Source organism: Mustela erminea, chromosome 18, assembly GCF_009829155.1.
Source record: "Mustela erminea isolate mMusErm1 chromosome 18, mMusErm1.Pri, whole genome shotgun sequence".
NCBI lineage: Eukaryota > Metazoa > Chordata > Mammalia > Carnivora > Mustelidae > Mustela > Mustela erminea.
Genome location: NC_045631.1, coordinates 47,489,692 through 47,512,355, shown reverse-complemented (window position 1 = coordinate 47,512,355; position 22,664 = coordinate 47,489,692). Strand labels below are relative to the sequence as shown.

Here is a 22,664-nt window from a genome sequence, read left to right as displayed (position 1 = left end):
TCTTTTCCTGAATCTGTTGGGGATAGGAGAACCTGCGGGTCATGGTAAGCATGGACAAAACTCAGTTGGAAAGTTTCTACGAATGTAATTTCTCTTAAGCATTGATGCTAAAAATGTGTAGTTTCAGATGTGTCCATGTTGCGACTGTGCTCTTGAATGGTCGTTCTTGTCATCACTAGGGTATTTTCTGTTCTCATGACACAGGATCACTCCCTCCCAACCCCCCCCACCACGGATTTACTTTTTCTCTCGTTGGTAGTATCAGGTGCCCGCATTTTGCACATGAATATTTGACAGAAGACTCAAATATAGGAGTTCTTCAAACTAAAGAAACACAACACGCAACGTGACATTGATTGTCTATCCTAGATTATTTGTTGAAGTGTGTTATGTTGGGTTGTATGCAACCATCTATAATCATGTAGGACTTTAGATTTGGAAAGAACTCTTGATCCTCCATTTTACAGATGAAGATTCTGAGAACCAGAGAAGTTGTGGCTTGTTCCGGGTCCCACAGAGTCAGCTGCAAAAGGAGCAGGTCCCAGGAGCCCTATTTGCGTGCCCGCATGTATATACCAGCAGCCCCCAGGGCTGCCCTTCCGCTCCCCATGATGCCGCTATTGTGCTGCTGGTCTCCCACTGCTCCCCAGCGCCCGCCCACCCTCCTGGAGGTAAAGGCCCATCTGGCAGAACACATCAAGCCCATGCTCATCTTTACACCTTTTCGCTTCTTTCTGATCATGCTCCTTCTGCCACAACCTGCCCATCCACTCATAATTTTAATTTATTAAAATTTTAAGTAGGTTCCATGCCCCGTGTGGGGCCTGAACTCACAGCCCTGAGATTCAGAGTCACATGCTCTACTGATGGAGGCAGCCAGGCGCCCCATACCCATCCGAAAAGGCTGAGCAGGTGACCTACTTCCCACACTGCTCTTACCCTCCTCAGAACATGTGAGGTTCATTCCTCAAGTGTGTTTTAGCTCCTTTGATATGGTCTCTTTCTGGATTGTGGTGTTAATTTGCATTTTGTAGGCTCTGTCATGGTGAGTGGTGTCCAGGAAACGGGCCTTTAACGAATAGGGGGAGAGGTAATGTACTAGATACCACAGGGTCAGCTTGGTGTCTTCTGTTGTGCCGCACAGCTTTTCAAGTGTCTGTGTTCTTCCCAGCTGGCTGCTGAGCTCCAGAAGGGCAGAGAGCATAGCTCCCATGTTTTTCACTGCAGCTCTTAACAGAGTTCTTGGTTGGTGGTAGATTATAGCATTGAGACTTAACTTTTCTGCCCTCTGAATCTTGGGTTTAGTTTAAAATACATTTCCTTTGTCCTGAAGCTCCAGAATATGACCTTGTCTTCATGGCTACCCAAGTACTCTGCCATCTGGGGAACAAAGAAGCCAACAGTTGATCGCAATCCATTTAGAGATTTCCCTTTCCACCCTTGGAGACTTGGCTGCTCCTTTGCCGTGGCAAGATAGTATGAGTCCTGGTGGGAGAAGCAAGCCAAATAATTGTTAGGATTGCTGGGAAAATAGCAACGGAAGCAATGATCCTCCTGGGTTGGCTTTTTATAGCTAGAAAACAGGGGTGACATTTTTGTTCCAAGATCATCAAAATCCCCAGGCTGCTGCTTTCTAGCCTGTTGGCTTTCTGAAATGACTCTGGTAACATCTATTGTGCAGGTATTTCAAGGGTTGAGATATGGAAAGGCTGGTAGAAATGAGCCAGTTAGGAGGGAGGAAACAATTACTCAGCTGTTGTGAAGTCAGACAGATCGCAGGGCCTCTGTAATACCGGTTTGTAGCTTGCTCATAAAAGAGAATGCCTAACTGGGATTTATCTGGTGAAAATTAAACCATCAAACCCGCTCGGGTGAAAAACAGTGGCCATCTGCCAAGTAAAATCATAATCACCATTTGGAAGGGAGCTTCATCTGCGCTCCCGTGTGCACACGACAGCCCCTCCTTGGAGAAACGGCTCCCTGACTTCTGGTTTCCTTGCTGTTTCCACAGAGCCTGAGCCCTCGTGAAGCCGGCGATGACAAGTCTGAATGGTCGCCATGCCGAGAAGACCACTGACATGCCAAAACCATCTGCCCCCAGAGTGCACGTGCAGAGGTCCGTGTCCCGAGACACTATCGCCATTCACTTCTCGGCGTCCGGCGAGGAGGAGGAGGAAGAGGAGGAGGAGTTCAGGGAGTACCTTGAGGAGGGGCTGGACGACCAAAGCATTGTGACGGCGCTCGAAGCCAAGGAAGACCTTTACCTTGAAACCCAGGGTGGCCATGACTCCACTGGCCCTGCCGGCCAGCCCATCGTGGCAGATGGCCTGTGCGTGTCCCCTGCCATTCTGCCCGTCTCCGAGAACACGGTAAAGCTGTTGGAGACCCCTGCTCCGGCAGTGCAAGTATTAAGCACAGTGCCATCGGCTGTGTCCCCAGGGTCGTCTTCGTTGGGGCCCTTAGCTAGCTCTCCCAGTGTGTCTTCCCTTTCCGAGCAGAAAATCAGCTCTTCCTCCCCATTGTCCTCTCCTTCCAAGTCTCCTAGCCTGTCCTCCAGTGCCTCGTCCTCCACCCTGTCCGGTACCAGACGCTTCATGAGCCATGCGAAGTCCCAGTCAACCGAGGTGGAGCCAAAAGAATTCCCACAGCCCTCGAGGCGCAGGCACTTGGTGAAGACTTTAGTGAAGTCTCTGTCCACAGACACCTCCCGGCAGGAGTCAGACGCCGTGTCCTATAAGCCTCCTGACTCCAAGCTCAACCTGCCCCTGTTCAAGCCGTTCACACAGCCACGAAACACAGGCGGAGACTCCAAAACCGCCCCCTCTTCCCCGCTGACTTCTCCCTCCGATACGCGCTCCTTTTTCAAAGTGCCCGAGATGGAGGCTAAAATCGAGGACACGAAGCGACGCCTTTCAGAAGTCATCTATGAGCCTTTTCAGCTCCTCAGTAAAATTATGGGGGAAGAAAGTGGCAGCCACAGGCCCAAAGCCTTATCTTCAAGTGCTTCGGAACTCTGCAATCTGTCCAGCCTGAACGGTCACCTGGAAAGCAGTAACAACTACAGCATCAAGGAGGAGGACGGTGACTCAGAGGGGGACGGCTGCGGCAGTGACCCCAGCGCCCCCACGGGTGACCACCCCAGGGCCTCCAGTGAGCCCCCAAGAGAGGCGGAGCCCAAGAGTGGTTCCCAGGGGGGCGGCCTGAAGGACTTAGGCCTGAAGACGAGCTCACTAGTTCTTGAGAAATGTTCCTTGTCTGCCTTAGTGAGCAAGGAAGATGAGGAGTTCTGCGAGCTGTACTCAGAGGACTTCGATTTGGAAGCAGAGGCCGAGAGCACAGTCGACAAGCTCCCGGAGAGCCCTCTCAAGCCTGCGGTGCTGGCGGAGGACGGTCCGGCCCTTGACAGTGAGGACGAGGCCCAGTCGGCCGTGCAGCACCCGGAGTTACCCGTGAAGACACTGGGCTTCTTTATAATGTGCGTGTATGGGTACCTCGTCCTCCCTTTGCCCCATTACGTGAACGGACTCCTCCTGGGAATTGGTCTTGGATTCATGACTGCGGTTTGCATGATTTGGTTTTTTACACCACCAAGTGCTCATAAATATCACAGGTTACATAAAAACCGACAACACTGGAACACGAGGTCTCTGGATATCCAAGAACCGGAAATGCTAAAGGTGAGTTCCTGCCGTGGCCGAGTGCACGTGCTCTCTCCGGGATGGCCGGAGTTTAGATCCAGCTTCGTTTTTCTAGTCGATGGTCATGGGTTTTCACATAAGCTGTGTGTCTTAGGCTTTGGGGTCTCTCTTTGTTCTCCGGGCATGCGAGAGACTTCTCTGGTAAACTTCATTCTAGATCCGGTGCTAGCAGCTCAGCGAGCTTCTCAAGATCTCTGTTGCACTGGAGAGCAGCATTTGCATGCGGTTCGTATTTCGGTCTCTCTCGAAATTTCCGGGGATTTGCGACTTGCTGAGGATTTGTTATAGCTGAGTCTGCCAGGATTGCATATTCTTGACACCCTGGAGAAGGGTTCGGCACTCCTGGAATGCCAGCGAAGGAAAGGAGGAAGAGAAGGCAAGTCGATGTCCGTGGTTGGCCGCTACGGGCACACCTCTTGCCTTCGTGCACAGTGAGACGCGGGCTGGAGAAGGGACCTCACATCTCCAGGCTGTGACGGTCTCGGGATCTGGGCCCCCTGACGGCTGCTCGGGTGATCCGTTAGGGTGCGGGAAGAAAATAGGAGAACTTCCATTCACACTTGTTTTTGTATATTTAAAAAGCTGCTGTGTTTTTTGTATGTTTCAAAATATATAAGCTCTAAACATACAGTTGTAGCTTATATAGCTTGTAAGTCATAGGCTCATATACGCTTTTATATATATATATATATTTTTTTTTTTTTAATTGTGGTAAGATACAAATGGCATACAATTTACCATCTTAAGCATTGTACGTGTACAGTTCAGTGGCATTAAGTACATCCCCATTCTTATGGCCTCATCACCACCATCTGTCCCCGTAGCTCTTTTCATCTTGTACCACAGAAGCCGTCTACGTATTAAATGGTAACTCCTCATTTCTTCCCTCCCTCCAGGCCTTAGCAAACCATAGTTCTACTTGGTCCTTTAGATTATGTCATATGAGTAGAATCAGACAGTATTTGTCCCTTGGGGCCTGGCTTATTTTACTTAGCGTAATCACAATTAGTCAGAATTTGCTTTTCTTTTAAGACCAAATACCATTCGGTTGTGTGCCTGTACTCCCATTTTCCTTATCCATTCATCCAGCAGCGGACACTTGGGTTGTTTCCCCGTTTTAGTTATGCTGAATAATGCTGTGACCGTGGGTGTATAGATGGCTCTTTGAGCTCTTGTTTTCCGTTCTTTTGGGTACACACCCCAAAGTGGGACTGTTGGATCTGATGGTAATTCTGTTTCAGATTTTTCGAGGAGCTGCCGTCCTGCTTTCCACAGCGGCTGTACCATTTCACCTTCCTACCCGCAGAGCACAGGGTTCTAATTTCTTCATAGCCTTGCCAGCGCTTTTTTGGCGGGTTTGTTAGTTTGTAGTATTTTGGTAGTTCAAAGCTGGTTTCATTTCTCTGTTAATAGGTTTTTTTTCTCCCCTCTGTTTAAATAAGAATGCTTAAAAAATGGCAGCCTGTCTTTCTACTGCAAAAAAAAAAAAAAAAGAAAAAGAAAAGAAAACCAAAAAACAAAAGCAAAAAAGCAAAACAAGGGGAGGAAGAAAGCTAAGGGTCCAAAACATTGTTTGTTTTCTAGTTTCATAAACTTTTTATCTTATTCAAAGTAAATACAATATTTTAAAAACATAGGAAACCCAAAGAAAAAATTTATTTATTTTTAATCACATTAGTGGGAAGGGGTTAACAATTTTATTATATATCCTGGTTTTGTTCTTTTTTTAAATTTCTGCAAGTCTAAATACACCACACGCGTGCATACTCACTCTTTTTTTGTTTTGACTTAATGAATCATGTATTTGATTTTTTTCTTTTTTCTTTCTCATGGCAATATGAGACTTCTTTTTAAGAGAAGCTGGTGCTGAGTCTTGAGGATGTGACACACATCAGCTTAGTATTAATATATGAAGCGGAGTAGGAGGGACTCATTATGGTTGCTGTGTTTTTCAGAGGGTGATGCTGTGACTACCTGAGTTACATGCCCTCGAAGTCAGTTACTGTAACTTTAGCAAAGAAAATGGTACTTCTGTATTACTCCAGCGCCTAACAATGATGACATTCACTTTAAACTGGTTCGAGCACCTGACTTGTTTAGGGGGGCTTCATTATTATTGAGGAAAAGTTATATTTTAGCGGGAAGTCTTTTGTTTTGGTATACAGGGCTGTTTTTAGAGGCATGATTAAATACTTACTTTATTTTAAAAAAGGAACATTACTACAGATTAGAAGGGTAGGTTGTGTATTGTAAGGCAAAGATTTCAAATGCAAATGTTCTTTGGGCTTAATTTTACTGAGTTGGAGATCATACTCTTGGGAACCATTTAAAAAGTATGACACTCTAAAACGTTTAGCAGTGTTGACATTACATTTAGGACTCAGATGGTGTAATAAGAAAAGGAAAGTGTAGTGGAGTCTTACTTCGAGCATCTGTTTTCTTACATTTTCTCATTGGACATTGTGCTTTATTTTTTGTAAGAGGTAGGATAACACTAGCTATTACAACAAATGAGAAGTTGTTTCTTACCTGTGGAAGAGTCCTGTTTGGCTATTCCTGGTGGGTTGGTGGCCATCCCTAGGTGTTGATTCAGGGGCCCAAGCTCCTTCCATCTTGTGGCTCAGCTAACTTTCTTAAAAGGCCAGATAGTAAATATTTTATGCTTGTGGGTCATATAGTTTCTGTTGCAATCACTTAACTCTTCTTTTTTTAAATCACTTACCTCTTTATTGTAGCCGGAAAACAGCCACAGACAATGTGTAAATAAATGGGTGTGACCCTGTTCCAATAAAACTTTATAGAAACAGGCCTCAGGCTCAGTTTGTTGATCCCTGCCTAGGGTACTAGGATTTTAGAGTTCTTTACATCCACCTGGCAGAAGGAGAATGAAAAAGCAAAAGAAGGCATGCCTTGGGGTGCCTGGGTGGCTAAGTGGGTTGGGCCTCTGCCTTCGGCTAGGGTCATGATCTCAAGGTCCTGGGATCGAGTCCTGCATCAGGCTCTCTGCTCGGCGGGGAGCCTGCTTCCTCCTCTCTCTCTCTCTGCCTGCCTCTCTGCCTACTTTTGATCTCTCTCTGTCAAATAAATAAATAAAATCTTTAAAAAAAAAAAAAAAAGAAGGCATGCCTTCTTATAATGCCTAGACCTAGAAGTGACACACAGCACTTCTCCTCACATTCCATTGTGAGCTAGTCACATGGATCCTCCGAAATGTCTGGGGTCATGGGGAATCTGGGACTTGGCTGGGCAGCTTCTTCCCAGCAACAGCTATAGACTATAGAAAGGAGTACCCCAGTTTGAGAGACAGCTAGCCTTCTCTGCCTCACTTTCATAGTACTTGTGAGAGCCCTAGTTATATGTATGTTTATTGCCCATCTCCTCCAGTCCACAATGGGCTTCCTGAATACACAGGCCACGTCCATCGTGTTCATCATTGTGTCCTCAGCACATGGCACATATTGGGCACATGATAAGTAATTACTGGATGAACAGGTGGGTAGATGGTTGGATGATGAATGAGTAAATGAATGAAAGAGGCTTTATCAGGAAATGTAGGTGGTGAGGCAGTTTTGGCCTTGTCATCTCCTAATGAAGTTGCCTTTTTGTTTGTTTTTTTTTAGATTTTATTTATTTATTTAACACAGAGAGAGATTATAAGTAGGAAGAGAAGTAGGCAGAGAGAGAGGAGAAACCAGGCTCCCCGCTGAGCAGGACCCTGGGATCATGACCTGAGCCAAAGGCAGAGGCTTAACCCACTGAGCCACCCAGGCACTCCTAAAGTTGCTTTTTAAAAGAAATCCTTGATATATTTTTTTTAATTTTTAAGGATTTTATTTATTTATTTGCAACAGAGAGATACAGAGGGAGAGAGCATGAGCAGGGGGAGAGGCAGAGGCAGAGGGAGAAGCAGACTCCCTGCTGAGCCAGGAGCCTGATGTGGGGCTCCGTCCCAGGACCCCAGGATCATGACCTGAGCCAAAGGCAGATGCTTAACCATCTGAGCCACCCAGGTGCCCAGGAATCCCTGATACTTAAAGAAAAAATTTAGTTGGATTGAAAGGGGTGGTCTTTTTAAGAAGACAAAAAATAATTACCAAAAAGTACAGATTATGAAGAGGTTTTTCTTTCCCCACAGCAGTGGAAAAGCCAAGGTGGTCCATCTTTCACAGGATTTGGAACTTGATTTTTACTGCTTAGAAATCTCTGGCAGCAAATCTGCGCTTCTCTTACCTACACTCCTACAGCGCTGGCCTCCTGAATTCAAAGGGGGAGAGGACTGCCGGCGTCTGCCAAGTTGATCATTAGAGAAATGGGGATGGTGGCAAGTTCTAGACTTCTGCTCTCTAGATTTATGGCTTTAAAAGTGATGCAGGGGAAAATAAATAAATAAATAAAAGTGATGCAGGAGATGGGCCTTGGTTTCTTTATAAAGCAGATCTGTGAACCTGTTCCTAGGGCCGAAAAAGCCCCTTTTTGAAAATAGGCTTGAATTAGGGGAATTAGCTGTTGCGAATTATTTTCAGTGGACCTGATACTATTCTGTTGGTTTTTACAGAGGATGTAATGGTGCAAGTTTTGAGGGCAGGCATTGAAACTTTAAAAAAACATTGCAGACATGGGCTGTAAAACCTGCATGTGATAAAGATCTCTAGCATAGAGGCCCAGCATGCACAGTGATCCTCCAAGCTTCGTGCCCTAAGTAGACTGTATCTTCAGGGCCCCATGAACAAGACAGGCAGGAGGGTTAGTGCTGCAGGAGTATTGTAGGAGACTGTGTGTTTTTAAGCCTCTGAGTCATGGAGGTTCTCACCTATAGGCCCAGGACTGAGAGTCTAAGTCCTGAATTGGCTCCATAACCAATTCAGAAAGCACTGCAGTTTCTCTTCAGCGAGACTTCACATGAAAGGGAGGAGAAAAGTAAAGTAAAGCTCTTTTGTACTTTCTCCCGGTGATTTTACTGTTCCGTCCACACTGTGGATATTTGTATTGAAAAATGACCCTGCTACAGGGCGTGCCTAGGTGGCTCAGTCGGTTAAGCATCTGCCTTCAGGTCAGGTCATGATCCTGGGGTCCTGAGATCGAGCCCCACAGCGGGCTCCCTGCTCGGCAGGGAGTCTGCTTCTCCCTCTGCCTCTGACCTCCCCCCTGTCTGTGCTGTCACTCACTTTCTCTCTCTCAAATGAATAAATAAAAATCTTAAAAAAAAAAAATGACACTGCTACAGTGGTGAGTATATGGGATGGAGAGTCACAGAGACTGGCTAGCAGCCAAGAAGTAGCTATTCTCAAGGACTGATATGTGACTGATCCGGCCTCATGACCCTTCGCCATCTCTCACTCAACCCTGCCAGCCAGCAGCTCTCTCATCTGGGACGGAAGCAGTCAAAACCCCTGTAAGGCCAAACAGCTGTCACCAAGTCCATAGAATGACTCTTAGAACCTCCTTGAAAGCCTGCTTTTTCTTCATGTTTGGGAATTCATACATTGTTACTTCATACATTCATGCTGCTGATGAGAAGCAGCAAATAGGAGAAGGGCGGCTACACAGGCACCAAGTGACAAGTCGAACATGTGAGAGGAAGGGATGCCACCAAAATGCTAGGACACACGGAGGTGACTGAAAGCTTGGCAGTCTGGGTATGTTAGCTCAAGACGGAGACTCGTGTGTGCTGCAGAGTCCCAAGGGCTTCATTTTGAGTAACAATCCCTCTGTAGGAACCTTCTAGGGGTTTTATTTTGGGCGACTGGCTAGATACTGTGAGCTGGGGACCCTGGGAAAGAGTGGGATTGGGCACGGGGAGAAAGACATTCAGAGTCAGCACTGCATTTGGGATGTGTGGTTTTGCTCAGCATTCTTAAGCAATTTGGGTGAGACTTCTCTGAGAATGTACTGTCCCAGGAAGCTGGGGTGGCTCTGTCGGTGAAGTGTCTGCCTCTGGGTCAGGTCATAATCTCAGGGTCCTGGGATCGAGTCCTGCATTGGGTTCCTTGGTCAGCAGGGAGCCTGCTTCTCCCTCTGCCTGCTGCTCCCCCTGCTTGTGCACGTGCATTCTCTCTCACACACACAAATGAATAAATAAAATCTTTAAAAAAAAAAAAAGGAATGTACTTGTCACTTGACCAGGAGTGCGCCTAATTCAGTGCCATTCTTGTACACTGAGGTTTCCACGTGTCTGTAATGATAAGCTTCCTGAAGATTTCATAAGGTTCTTTGATGTATGTTTGAGTGTATGGCTCATGCAGTTTTGAATTATAGGCATGGGTAAATTTTTTATCTCTGACTTAAAAACCACTTGTGGAACACAACCGTAGAATGTTGGTTTCTAGAGTGATGACTGTCGCGCTCTCTCTCTCTCTCTTTTTTAATTTTTCTAAAATTATTTTAACATGAACATCAAAACAACTTGGCTCTTTTTAAAATATGTGGCTCACAGGGCACCTGGGTGGCTTAATCGGTTAAGCATCTGCCTTTGGCTTGGGTCATGAACCCAGGACCCTGAGATCAAGCCCTGCATCAGGCTCCTTTCTTGGTAAGGAGACTGCTGCTCCTTCTCTCTCACCATTCCCTCTCCTCCCCCCTCTTGTGCTCTCTGGCTCTCTCTACCTCTCCATAAAATAAATAAAATCTTAAAAAAAAAAAAAAAAAAAGATACAGCCCATAAGGTCAACTAAAATTACATTTCCACCATCGCAAAACTAATAGAAATAAATTTTGGAGAATGTTTTGATTTTTTATTTTTTTTCTTAGGTTATATCACATTTAGGTTTTTAGTAAGGGGGATAGATTTAAAAAAAAAAATCATTGCAGTCCCTAAAACAGGCTTTGGTATTGACATGTAAAAATAATTTTGTAGGGAGAACTTTATAGATTTTGAGAAGAAATTCAAACTTGTAAATTTATTCTCAATTTCATGCAATTCTTTCTTTCAAGAAATTAGAGTGTTCAGATATTAAGGAGAGAACAGCTCCTTTACAACCAGAAGAGACTTGGTTGCTTTGTGTTGGTGTCTATAACTCCTAATACAATGAGTACAAGAAATAAAAGAGCATTTCTTTGTACATTATTCTGAACGGAAAATATCCTGCTCCCATAATGGGTCACTTGAGTTTTTATGGATGGCTTTTATAAATATGGCTATTTCCCAGTGTCCCTTGTTGCTTGAGAAATACCAGGTGGTGAGATGTTTGAGTGCAGGCAGGTACCGTGTTTTAAAGTTGGTTGGAAAGCTAACTGTAAGAAAATGTTTCTTAAATTCCATCGGAATAGTGTGGTTAAGGATGTCAGGTGACTCCAGAATGACTTTTTTCTTGAGCTTGTATTTTCTAACTTTTTATTGTAGAAAATGTCTAGTATACGCAGAAGTAAAGAGAATAGTGTAGTGAAACCCCATGTACCCGATGCCCCGTCTCAGCTTCAACAATTACCAACATTTTGCCAATTTCTCACTCAACTCATTAGCTTACAGCATGGCTAAATGGTAATTCTGGTTCACTTATATGTGACTAAGTTTATAGCATCATTTCCTTGAGAAAATATATTCTGGATTCTGGCTAGGTATTCCAGGACCATGCTTTTTAGTTTTGTTGCAGGTTTCATCTATGGAGTAAGGAGAGAAACTGTGGGCATAGTGGATCTGAGAGAGTGGGTCTGTGTGATCTACAATTTTAGAGGCTCCTAATTTATTGGCTTGCTAATCTCTTGTCTTGTAATTTCAGTACTTGTTGATAATGATTTAATGTTTATCATGTGTTAGTGTAGATCAGACCTTGATTATTTCAGTGGTTCATCTGAGATCGTGTTATTTTTCTGTCAAATTTGAATTCTCAGGAGCGCCTGGGTGGCTTAGTTGGTTAAGCATCCAACTCATGATACGGGCTCAGGTCGTGATCTCAGAGTCATGAGATCAAGCCCCACGTTGGGCCCTGCACTGGGTATATTTGGAGTCTGCTTGAGATTCTATCTCCCTTTCCCTCTGTCCCTCCCCTTCCTCTTTCTCTAAAAAACATTTTTTTTTTAAGATTTTATTTATTTATTTGACAGAGAGAGAGAGATCACAAGTAGGCAGAGAGGCAGGCAGAGAGAGAGAGAGAGAGAGAGAGAGAGAAGCAGGCTCCCCGCTGAGCAAAGAGCCTGATGTGGGGCTCGATCCCAGGACACTGAGATCATGACCTGAGCCGAAGGCAGCGGCTTAATCCACTGAGCCACCCAGACGCCCCAAAAAACATTTTTTTTTTGAATGCTCATTTTCTCTTCTACTATTTGCCAGTACATTCTAAAAAGTGTTCTTTGAGTAGATGCTGCCCTGAAGGATGGGAAAAGCTGAGATAAGGGCCATTTTGCCAGGCAGAGTCTGTGGCTTTAGCTCTGACTCCACAGCTTCTAGTGACGTGGCCGTGAAGGTGACCTTGGAGTGGGCTGTTGGAGGATGTGGATGGTATTGATGCTGGTGCTTCTCTCCCCTAATGGACTTTTTTTTTTTCCCCTTCTTGGTGGTTTCTTTGCGTAGCATCTGTTTTGAATGTTGACTATTTGCTTGAGGCTGTCATTCATACTATGAAGTCTATATATCTGTAGGGTTTTTTGTCTTTTATGGGTAAAATAAAATTTGTATCTAACGTTCTGTAAATTTAAGTAGACTGTTCTGCCATAGTCTCTAAGTCCATGATCTGTGAGATCGTGTTTTAACTGATGACTTCCAGTTCTAAACCATTAATACATCAAAAAGGGTCAAAACCTGCCAAGAGAAGACTCTTGCTTTTGCTTATGCTTATGATCTAGTTCTGGGGACAAAAGAAAAGTCCCCAACCCTTTTTATCAGCTTCACAGAGGATTTCCAGCAGCCGGGGCCTCGGGCCCTGGCTCTGTCCTTATGTTTAGGATTTGTTCCTCTCCTGATAGGCTAGGTGAAGGAATGATGTAGGGGAGCTGAGTGACAGACAGCCTCAAATGCCAGCACAGCCATGTGACAGCAGGATGTCAGCCCACACGACACCGAAGATAGAGAAAGCCCCATCGCTTCCTCGGGTGCATCGCTCTGGTCAGCACAGCATCAAGCTGACCAAGAGAGAGCATTGGTCTTGACCTCCTGACTGGCACTGTAACTGAAAGTGAACACAATAGTAGTTCTTCCAGACTTTATTATTTTGCAAAAGGTTAATTGCAGCTTTTAATCTTTCTGAGTGTTAAATGAGTCCCTTTATAGATTGTGGTTTGTACTTTCAGCCAGATATGGCTTCTAAATCCAGTGGAGAATTGAAGAGAAACCCCTGACCTTTTACAGACAGGATCACAGGACCAGTCTGTGGGCCAGACAGCTGCGGGCCAGCTGACTGTGGTCATTGTCCCCCAGTGCGTGCAACTGTCTCCATTTTAACAGTTCCAGCATCTGAAAGAAACGAGGCTTGTCTGAGCTGCTTTAGTGTGGGTTGAGAGCATCACTGAGTTTTTTAGTTGAGCTGTTGAAATGGAATGAGTTGCTAACTGTATACTCAGTCTCTTTATACTCCCTCCTATGTCTCATAACAAAGTAAAACTGGAGAAATACCTTTTTTGTTTTTAAAGATTTTATTTATTTATTTGACAGAGATCACAAGAAGGCAGAGAGGCAGGCAGAGAGAGGTGGGGGGAAGCAGGCTCCTTGCCAAGCAGAGAGCCCGATGTGGGGCTCGAGCCCAGGACCCTGGGATCATGACCTGAGCCGAAGGCAGAGGCTTAACCCACTGAGCCACCCAGGCACCCCAAACTGGAGAAGTATCTTACTTGTTAAGTAAGGTTAAGAATTGTAGAACAGCTAAGCAATAGACAGCTGGGTACTATATGGGGAACTGGGGAAGGCCTTGAAGTTGCTGTACTGCTCGCTAGATTTGATATTTGACTGCTTAGGTCTGGAAATTCCATTTGCAGCTTTATCTAAGGAGTTGGTCAAACGGCTGGAAAAGTTTGGCCACTTGAAGGTATCAAAAGCCAGTGGGGTTTGCATTGGGAGATCACTTTCTGCAAGGGCAGCCTGAGTGGTTTGGGGACAGTAAGGCGCATTAGGGGACAGAAGCAGGAGAATCATGCCTGGCCACCTCTTGGCCAGAACCTTCCAATGGCCATCAGCATCCTGGATGCCTGACTGATGCAGGTCAAGTAGCAGCCTTGTGACTCAAGTTTTCCTATCAAACCTCATAATGTTCTGGAAGGAGCCCTGCATGGGAATCAAGAAACCTGAGCACCAGTCACAACACCTACCTCTCTGTGCTATAGAGAAGTAGCTAATTCAGTTTCTGCCCTGAAAAGCTTGAACACCTTTTACTCTTAAGATTCTTCCTGAGGTTACTTATTCTCTTGTTCTATTTTGTGCAGTTAAAACTTGGTTCTCTCCTTGGGAGCAGTGACCAAGCCTTCTGCTTCAAAATAACCTCAGCCGGCCTCTGCGCTCTCCACTCCTTCTGTGCTTCTCTCCGCTTCTGCGAATAGAACAATACTTCCAGGCCATGAAGGGCACACCGCTTGTCCTGCTCACTTGTGCTTGATGTACAGATCCCCTGTAACCCTCACGGGGGCCGTCTGAATCAGGGTGCATTCAGGTACTCGGTCAGTGAACGTGTGCTATGACTCTGATTGTCTTGCCGTGTTTGTACACAAGTAGACCAGGCAGTTAACAGGTGCAGTGATAGGAGGAAGGCAGTAGACAACAGAGCTAGGTGATCAGAGAGGTTCCCTGGGAAAAGTGTCACCTTCGCCATGACCTGTGGGATGGCTGAGTGGACAGACGGAAGGTGGGCCGTGCTGTGGAGGGAAGGTAGGAGCCTGGGCCTCAAAGTCAGGTAAATTTGGCTTAAGTCCTGGATTTGCCCCTTGCTGGGCCACGTTTTTGTTTTTGTTTTTGTTTTTTTTTAACCCCTCTTTAGGCAAATCACTTAACCCCTCTCAGTATCTTGCTCACTTAGAAGATCTTAAGTAATCGGCAGAAGTAGCTAGTGCAGCTGAAGTGCCCAGATCATAATGTGAGCTCAGATGTCAGCGAATATTACAAACATTAGTATCTTAAAAATCTCATGGGTAAGAGTTTTTCCTTTTACTATGTATGAAGATTGTACCTCACTAAAGCACTGTTAGCGTGGAGGAATTCATTACAGCTGGAGCAAGAGGGTGAGGTGGGGAGGGGGGAGGCACGAAGCTGGGTTAGACCCCCTCACAGGCAAGAAGACCAAGCATCTAAGGATAAGGACCACCCAACTTGGCAGTTAGCAAGTGGTGAAGCCAGGATTGGAACTTAGGTGTGCCAGGCTCGGCAGTTCTGCTAATGTTTGTGGGCAGGTTGCAATGCACGTGTTTTGACCAGCAGTCTGTCATGTATGGTCAAGGTCAGGCCTCACTGAAGCTAACAAATGATTGTTCACAATAGACATGCAGTTGAAATACTGATTCATGGGTTGTATTTATCTGTTGGCAGCTTTGGGCTTTAGCCTCTGATAGCTCCTGAACACAAAGAAAAGCAAATGGTAGTTTAGGGAACAGGCACTGTGAAAATAAAAAGGAAAGAGAAGCCACAGGGCCCTTTGTGTTGGAACGCAGCCAGTGGTGGTTGCGAAAGGAGCAGGTGATGGGGAGGAGGCTCAAGCCAGCCCTGAACCAGAAGAAGGCAGCTTGGAGCCTCCTGGACCTTTCCTGAGGAAAGGCATCTCCTAGATTCTCTTCTTAGGCCTACTCCTGCCTCTACCCAGTGTCCACTCGTGGGACAGGTGTGGGGTTATGTTCCCGAACTGGTTAGGACTTGAAACTCTCTTTTCTCCTCCACGTGCCTCTAAATCAGGTTGTTCTAGTATTTCTGCAACTTGGCAAACGGTAGACGGTGACCTGTTTGTTTTCTGTCAGAGCAGTGAGCAAAGATGACCACATATCATCTTGGAACTGTGGCCACTTTGGGGGTGGGGGAGCGGGTCACAGGCTGCAGCCTGGCAACAACTCTGGAGGGCTGGCTCTCTGGGTTGGGTAGGAGCTCAGGCTGCTGGGTCAGGAGCAAATCCCCAAAGCACTGAAGTGTTTGCCCTTGTTAACCAGATACAGGAATAGTAGCTGGGCAGCGGTTTGTTAAACTAGTACGGAGTGATGGCTCTTCACCAGGTAATCCTGTAAACAGATGAGCTGAAGCAGTGTGATCTAACACATGTGCCTCTGTAGCCTATCTTCTTTTCTGCTAAAAAACAGAAGAATAAGCTAAAAATTTAATGTAAGTTTGTTTGCAGATTGAGTGTCTTAATGACCTTATAGAACTGTAACAGTTTTCAAAAACTTCAGCCTTTTACTTAGATTACTTTTACTCTGATTCTTTAGTTTTTAAGATTGCATGTTGGCTTTTCTTTAAAGTTTATTTTTTTTTTTTTTAGTAATCTCTATACTCAATATGGAGCTCAAAGTCATGACCCCAATCAAGAGTCACATTCTCTTCTGACTGAGCCTGCCAGGTGCCCCACATGTTAGCTTTTTAAAGTGGTTTTGAATTTCTGAGATTGAATGCTGCATCTGGAGATTACTTAGACCATCTTCTCTCATGTGATTCTGTAGAGTACCTAGTAAAACACAGCATAAAACTGCTTATGTTGGAAGTGTCAGCAAGAGGGGCACCTGGCTGGCTCAGTCAGCAGAGTGTATGACTCTTGATCTCGGGGTCATGACTTTGAGTCCCATATTGGACGGACATAGCGATGACCTAATGTAAAATAAAATTTAGAATCCTGGAAGTGTCGGCAAGAGAAGAGAGGGGGATTTTGATCATTCTGCTTGAGCCAGGTGTCTAGGTTCGAAAAGGCAGAACCCACGAGTCGGCTGTGTGCTAATATAGTAGCCACTGGCCACATGGGGCCATTGAGCGCTTGAAGTGCCACTAGTTCAAACCAAGCCATGCTCTAAGTGTAAAATATGTGCTGGATTTTGAAGACTTAGTACTAAACAAAGAATGTAAAATATAATCAATAATGTTAATGTGATGTGTTTACATGATAATATTTGGATACACAGTTGACCGCTGAACTGTGTGGGAGATAGGGGCACCGACACCCTGTGCAATTGAAAATTCTTGTATAACTTTCGACCCCCAAAACTTAACTACCAATAGCCTATGGTTGACCAGGAAGCCTTACCACTAACAGAGGTGATTAACACATATTTTGTGCAGTATATGTATTGTATACCATATTCTTAAAATAAGCTAAAGAAAATATTAAGAATGTCCTAAGGAAGACAAAGTAAATGTACAGTAGTATACTGTATGTACTGAAAAAAATCTGTGCATAAGTGGACCTGCACAGTTCAAACCCATGTTGTTCAAGGGTCGACTGTATTGAGTTAAATAACATAGTTAAAATTAATTTCACCTGCTTTTTTGCTTTTTTATTATGGTTACTAGACAATTTAAAATTATGTGTTTTCATGGTACATATTTATGGTTCGTGTATATTTCCATTCGACAGTGCTTCCCTGAACAGTTCTGCATTTTCTGACTTATTAGGAAAGGCAAAATGAAAGCAATTGGAGAGAAACAGCCTTTTATTCCCAAATGTCTCTCATTCATAGATCAGTTAACCTGTGCAGTCTCAGAGTTTCAAAAGGGAAGACCCTCTACAGCTCACATTACTTTATTTCTCAGAGACTCTCCTGTTATTTGAGAATAACTTCATAATATGCCTAACTTTTTTTTCTTCCTGCCTTTCTGGTCTGGTGATGATGACAACTATAATGCTGGGTATTTTGTCCAAAATTCCAGTATCGTGTTACTTCTGTTGACTTTTTTACATGTCCAGATACTTAGCGAAATAAACCTCCCCAATTTCACATAGCTAGAAACAAATGAAAAATCTTTTATATGGAGATATTATTGTAGAAATGTTTGACGTATATCAAATTATGATCATCATAACTCGAGAATCAGAGGAAAAAAAGGTTTAACATCTTAGGTAAGATGTAATTATGGACCCCAGGGAGGGTATCTCACATGCCGTGTATCCTCAAAAGCCTCTATTCTAGGCAGGAGATGTACACTCAGAGTGAAATAATTCAAGAAGAGCAATCCCTGGTGGAGACTGTATGTGCTAAACAGCACACTTCTCCTTAGCCTGTTGGTTCAAAGACAGTCACAGGGGAAAGTAGAAAATATTTTAATCAAATGATATTGAAAATACAACATATGAAAAATTGCAGCTGATGCAGTGCTTAGAGGGAAAGTAATAGCATTAAGTGTTTATTTTAGAAGTACAAATTACCAATATTAGGACTAAAAGAATATTACTAGACTCTACAGATTTAAAAAGCATAATAGGGAAATATTACAAACAACATTATGCCCACAAGTTAGCAACCTATATGAAATAGACAAATTCTTTATAAGACACAAGCTACCAAAGTTCACTCAAGAAGAAATAGATAGCCTAATTTCCAGTAGAAATTAAATAAATTGAATTCATAGTTTCACACCTTTCAATAAAGAAAACTCCAGGCCCAGATGGCTTCCTTGGCAAATTTACCCAACCTTTAGGAAGAAATATTTTATACAAATTCTTCCAGAACATAGGAGAAGGAGCACTTCCCAACTCATTTTATGAGGCTAGCTAATATTGAAAGATATTGCAAGAAAACTGTAGACCAATTTCCCTTATGAATTTAGGGGGACAAATGAACAAAGTATTAGCAAGCCAAATCCTACAGTGTAAAAAAGGATATTAGTACTGTGCTGATAAAATGGCTCTCTGGATCAAAGGGAAGCCCTGTTTGTACTTTTCACTGATTTCCATGATATAAAAACTTCCACCAAAAAACAAACGAACAAAACTCCCACCGTGGCCAGCTGTAAGCTACCAGTGTGAGGTCCCTGACAACGGAATCAGGAAGAAGCGTGTAGAATTAGCTCTCATGAGCTGGTGGAACCCAGCTTCAGCACATCATGACCAATACCTAATTTTCCCAAGAATGCAGGACTGGTTCAACATTCAAAAATCAATGAAATACTTTACCATAATAACAGACTAAGGAAAAAGACAAAAAACTATGAACCAAAGAATGTCCTTAGTTCTATACTTAGCGAAATAAACCTTCCCAAACTGATGCTCTAACTGTACAGTCCACTGCAGGCCCCACTGTCTTGCTTGTCCCTCTTTTCATTTCGTTGCTCTAATCATTGCAACATCTAGATTACACCCTCTCCCTGTCGCCAGGCGCTTGGTCATTCAACACTTTAATAGATGCAGCAACGCATTGGGAGGAGGGAGAGCTACTCCTAACTCATGAAAAAAAAAAAAAAAGATACATAAAACTGTGTAATTGTGTCATAAATTTCACAGGTCAATACTTAAGTGTGAGACCCAAGTACTCACTGTGGAAATGGCCGTTATTTGAAAAGAAGGACATTCCCAATTGCATTGTGATTTTTAGTACCTCTCTGCTCGGTTCAAAAACATTTATAAAATAAGGGGAGTAGAGGGGCGTCTGGGTGGCCCCTCAGTTGATTGAGCGTCAGACTCTTGATTTCTGCTTAGGCCAGGATCTCAGGGTCATGAGACTGACCTCATTCAGTGGGGAGTCTGCTGGAGAGTCTCTCTCTCTCTCTCTCTCCCCCTTTCCTTCTGCCCCCTGCTACCACGTGCACATGCTCTCTCTCAAATAAATAAATCTTTAAAAAAAGAAGAAGAAAATGAAGAGTATGGAAGAGAATCAATTAAAATTCCCTAGAGAGCTTCTTTTAAAAAGATCTGGGCCACTGTATCATCTGAAAAAGGACAGTGGGACAGGTAGAGTATTAAATGATGAATATTGATCATCCCTATGAGAGGAGCTTTACCATAGTTTTATGGTGTGTTAGTCCTTACACTTTAATGTATGTGCTGTATGTGAAGATCAGTGTATACGTTCATTTATGTTGACTGGTGGGTCGGGGGGTGGAGAGCTGGGGCACAATTTTACTCATTTAAGTTACTATATATCTCTTTGGATTGTGACATACTGTTGATCATCTCTGTAATTTTTTTAAGACTTTATTTATTTGACAGAGAGAGAGGGAACACAAGCAGGGGGAGTGGGAGAGGGAGAAGCAGGCTTCCCGCCGAGCAGGGAGCCCGATGTGGGGCTTGATCCCAGGACCCTGACCGGAGTTGAAGGCAGACGCTTAACGACTGAGCCACCCAGGCGCCCCTGATCATATCTGTAATTCTTAATGCCTAATTTCTGATCATCTGCCTTGCTGTGTGATTTCAGTGAGCTAGAAATAGAGTGGAAGGTCTCAGTCCTGGAATGGGAGCATGAGTTAGTATGATCTGTGAAATTCCAAAGATTGTTTGCAGGTGAGTGAGAAGAGGATGGGTTTGGCTGATTTAAGAAGACCAGACTGCAGGCGCCTGGGTGGCTCAGTGGGTAAAGCCGCTGCCTTCGGCTCAGGTCGTGATCTCGGGGTCCTGGGATCGAGTCCCGCGTTGGGCTCTCTGCTCAGCGGGGAGCCTGCTTTCCTCTCTCTCTCTCTCTGCCTGTCTCTCGGTCTACTTGTGATCTGTCAAATAAATAAATAAAATCTTTAAAAAAAAAAAAAAAAGAAGAAGAAGAAGACCAGACTGGGTAGTAGTGTTCACCCTGAGAGGAGGTTAGGCTGAAAGACTTGCTCTATTTACATGAATAAAACTTTTGAGTTTCCTGATTCGCTTGTTACCTTTTAAAAAAAGAAAAGAACTGTTTATTTAGAGAAATGGACTTTATCATTAGTCCCCCCATATCCACATTTTTAGTTATCAGAAACCTAGCAGTTTACAGCTCTACACTGATTATCCTTCAAGCTTTGCACCTGTCTGAGCAACTCCCAGTCACCAGTGAATCGATGTTTGCGTCACAGTCAGGTTTGGTTTCAGAGTCTCATCGACCTCAGTGATCTTCATTTTTGTATCAAATAGGATTTCTGTTTACTCTAATTTTACTAATGCAAGTTTTTCTCCATCAGGGATGGATGAATGAGATTTACAACTATGATCCAGAAACTTACCATGCAACTTTGACACATTCAGTCTTTGTTCGACTTGAGGGCGGGACCTTAAGACTTTCAAAGCCCAATAAAAATATATCCAGGAGGGCAAGCTACAATGAAACAAAGCCAGAGGTTACCTACATCAGCCAGAAAATCTACGACCTTTCAGACAGCAAGGTGAGCCTGGCCAATTTGAGAGACCGAAATGAAAAAAGCATTTGGAATCTTGATTGTTTTACTGCATTTTTCCTCCTCAAAAGGGCATGTGTGTGTTGTATGTGTGTATGTAATTTCATGCAAATCACCCAAGCATCTTTTTCAATGTAGATTCTATTTCAGTAACTCTGGGTGGGGCCTGAGAGTGCATTTTTATGAGCTCCCAAGTGATACCCTTGCTACTGGTGGTCCATGGACCACACTTTGAGGAGCAAAGGCATAACATAGTTATCTGACTTTGAGAGTTAACTTTTAACTTTTTCAGTCCAACAAAAAACCAAGTGTGGTGGTGCTAGGGTAATAATGAGTGAGGACTCTGTATATGTGAAAATTATGGAAATGCAAAATAACTACATTTGGTAAGTGTTATATACTACTGTTGTTGAGAAATGTAAATTGTCTGTTATTCCAAAAAGCTGTAGGTTTTCTCTTGTTATAACTCATGTGAAATGATCTTTAAATTTACCTCAAATGACAGAAGTATTTAAAATAGTTTTTGTATAAGTTCGCTCTTAAGAATGATAAACTTGAGCTTCATCTAGATCTAGTTTGATAAACTTTTTTTTTTTTTTTTCAAATGTATGGTTGGTCCAGGTCATGAAACTTAGTTGATGATAACCTCCTAAATAATTTTTGTGCCACTGTTACCTAAAAATTATAGATGCTTGTAACTCTTGCAGAATTGTTAAACATCTACTTCTGGAATGCGTTCGAAGAATAACAAGTCACTTCTAAAACTCTCTCCCAGTTTCCTATACTCACGTTGTAGACAGGTGGTAGTTTGCACTCATTATCTTAGTCAAAAAGGCTATAAAGTTTGCATTTGTGTTCTGCATAGTATTACTGCACAGTGTGGCCAGTTCTTAATTTTGTATGTCAACCATCATTTCCCTTTCCCATAGATTTATCTTGTACCCAAAAGTTTGGCTCGAAAACGAATCTGGAATAAAAAGTACCCCATTTGTATTGAGCTTGGTCGACAAGATGACTTTATGTCTAAGGCCCAGACTGATAAAGAGACTTCTGAAGAAAAGCCTCCAGCTGAGCGAGAGCTGGGAAGCGAGGACCCCAAGAAGCCACCCCATCCTCAGGAGGGAACCCGATCTGGCCAGCGAGACCAGATACTCTATCTCTTTGGGAGAACTGGCCGAGAGAAAGAGGAGTGGTTCAGGCGGTTTGTTCTGGCGTCTAAACTGAAGTCGGAAATCAAGAAGGCCCCTGGTGTCTCTGCAAATAAACCAGGTAATGACATGTGTGCTAGATGCCCAGGTGTTTTTAAAGGGTCCATAGGAGAACGGACAGAGATTTCCAGGTAGGAAGGAAGGAAGCCCATCCCGAACCGATGACCCTGTGCCACCTGAGGAGTGTCCTCAGGACCCATTCACCTTTTAGGCCAATCGCTGTAACCCTTTGTACTGGATCATTTAACCTGTGAGGGAACAACTTGAAGATGTGTGGGGTTTTTTTGCCATCATTGGTTCCTTATTGTTATATTTATTTGTACATACTGTGACTTCTCTGAGAGAAACATCAGGAGAACCCTGGTGAGGATAAGCAGGCGGGTGAGTCAGGACAGCATATCAGGCTAGTGTTCTCAAGCTCCTAGCCCCGAATAAGGTTCTCCAAGCCCCAGATCGCCACAGAAATGCAGAGTCCTCTGGTCTCCTGACTCCCCAAATTTGTACTGATGAATGAGCCTCTGCTCATTTCCTGTCCCTTCTGCCCCATGTAGCCCACTTGGGCCTTCACTGAACCAGACATCCAGC

General features: G+C 43.9%; 1 protein-coding gene across 4 annotated transcripts in view; it reads left to right on the top strand.

The window, feature by feature from the left end:
* TEX2 (testis expressed 2) overlaps positions 1 to 22,664 on the top strand; it is a 103,168-nt gene that overhangs the window by 42,202 nt on the left and 38,302 nt on the right. For 3 of the 4 annotated variants that reach the window (XR_004280656.1, XM_032321699.1, XM_032321697.1), the window contains exons 2-4: positions 2,012 to 3,677; positions 20,659 to 20,859; positions 21,801 to 22,140. Coding sequence is in view for 3 of the 4 variants with exons in the window: in XM_032321699.1 (XP_032177590.1) it covers positions 2,037 to 3,677; positions 20,659 to 20,859; positions 21,801 to 22,140 (2,182 nt within the window). In the remaining variant the exon portion in view is untranslated. Of the gene's footprint in view, positions 1 to 467; positions 672 to 2,011; positions 3,678 to 20,658; positions 20,860 to 21,800; positions 22,141 to 22,664 lie in introns of those variants that run through there. The other variant, XM_032321698.1, reaches the window with a different exon arrangement.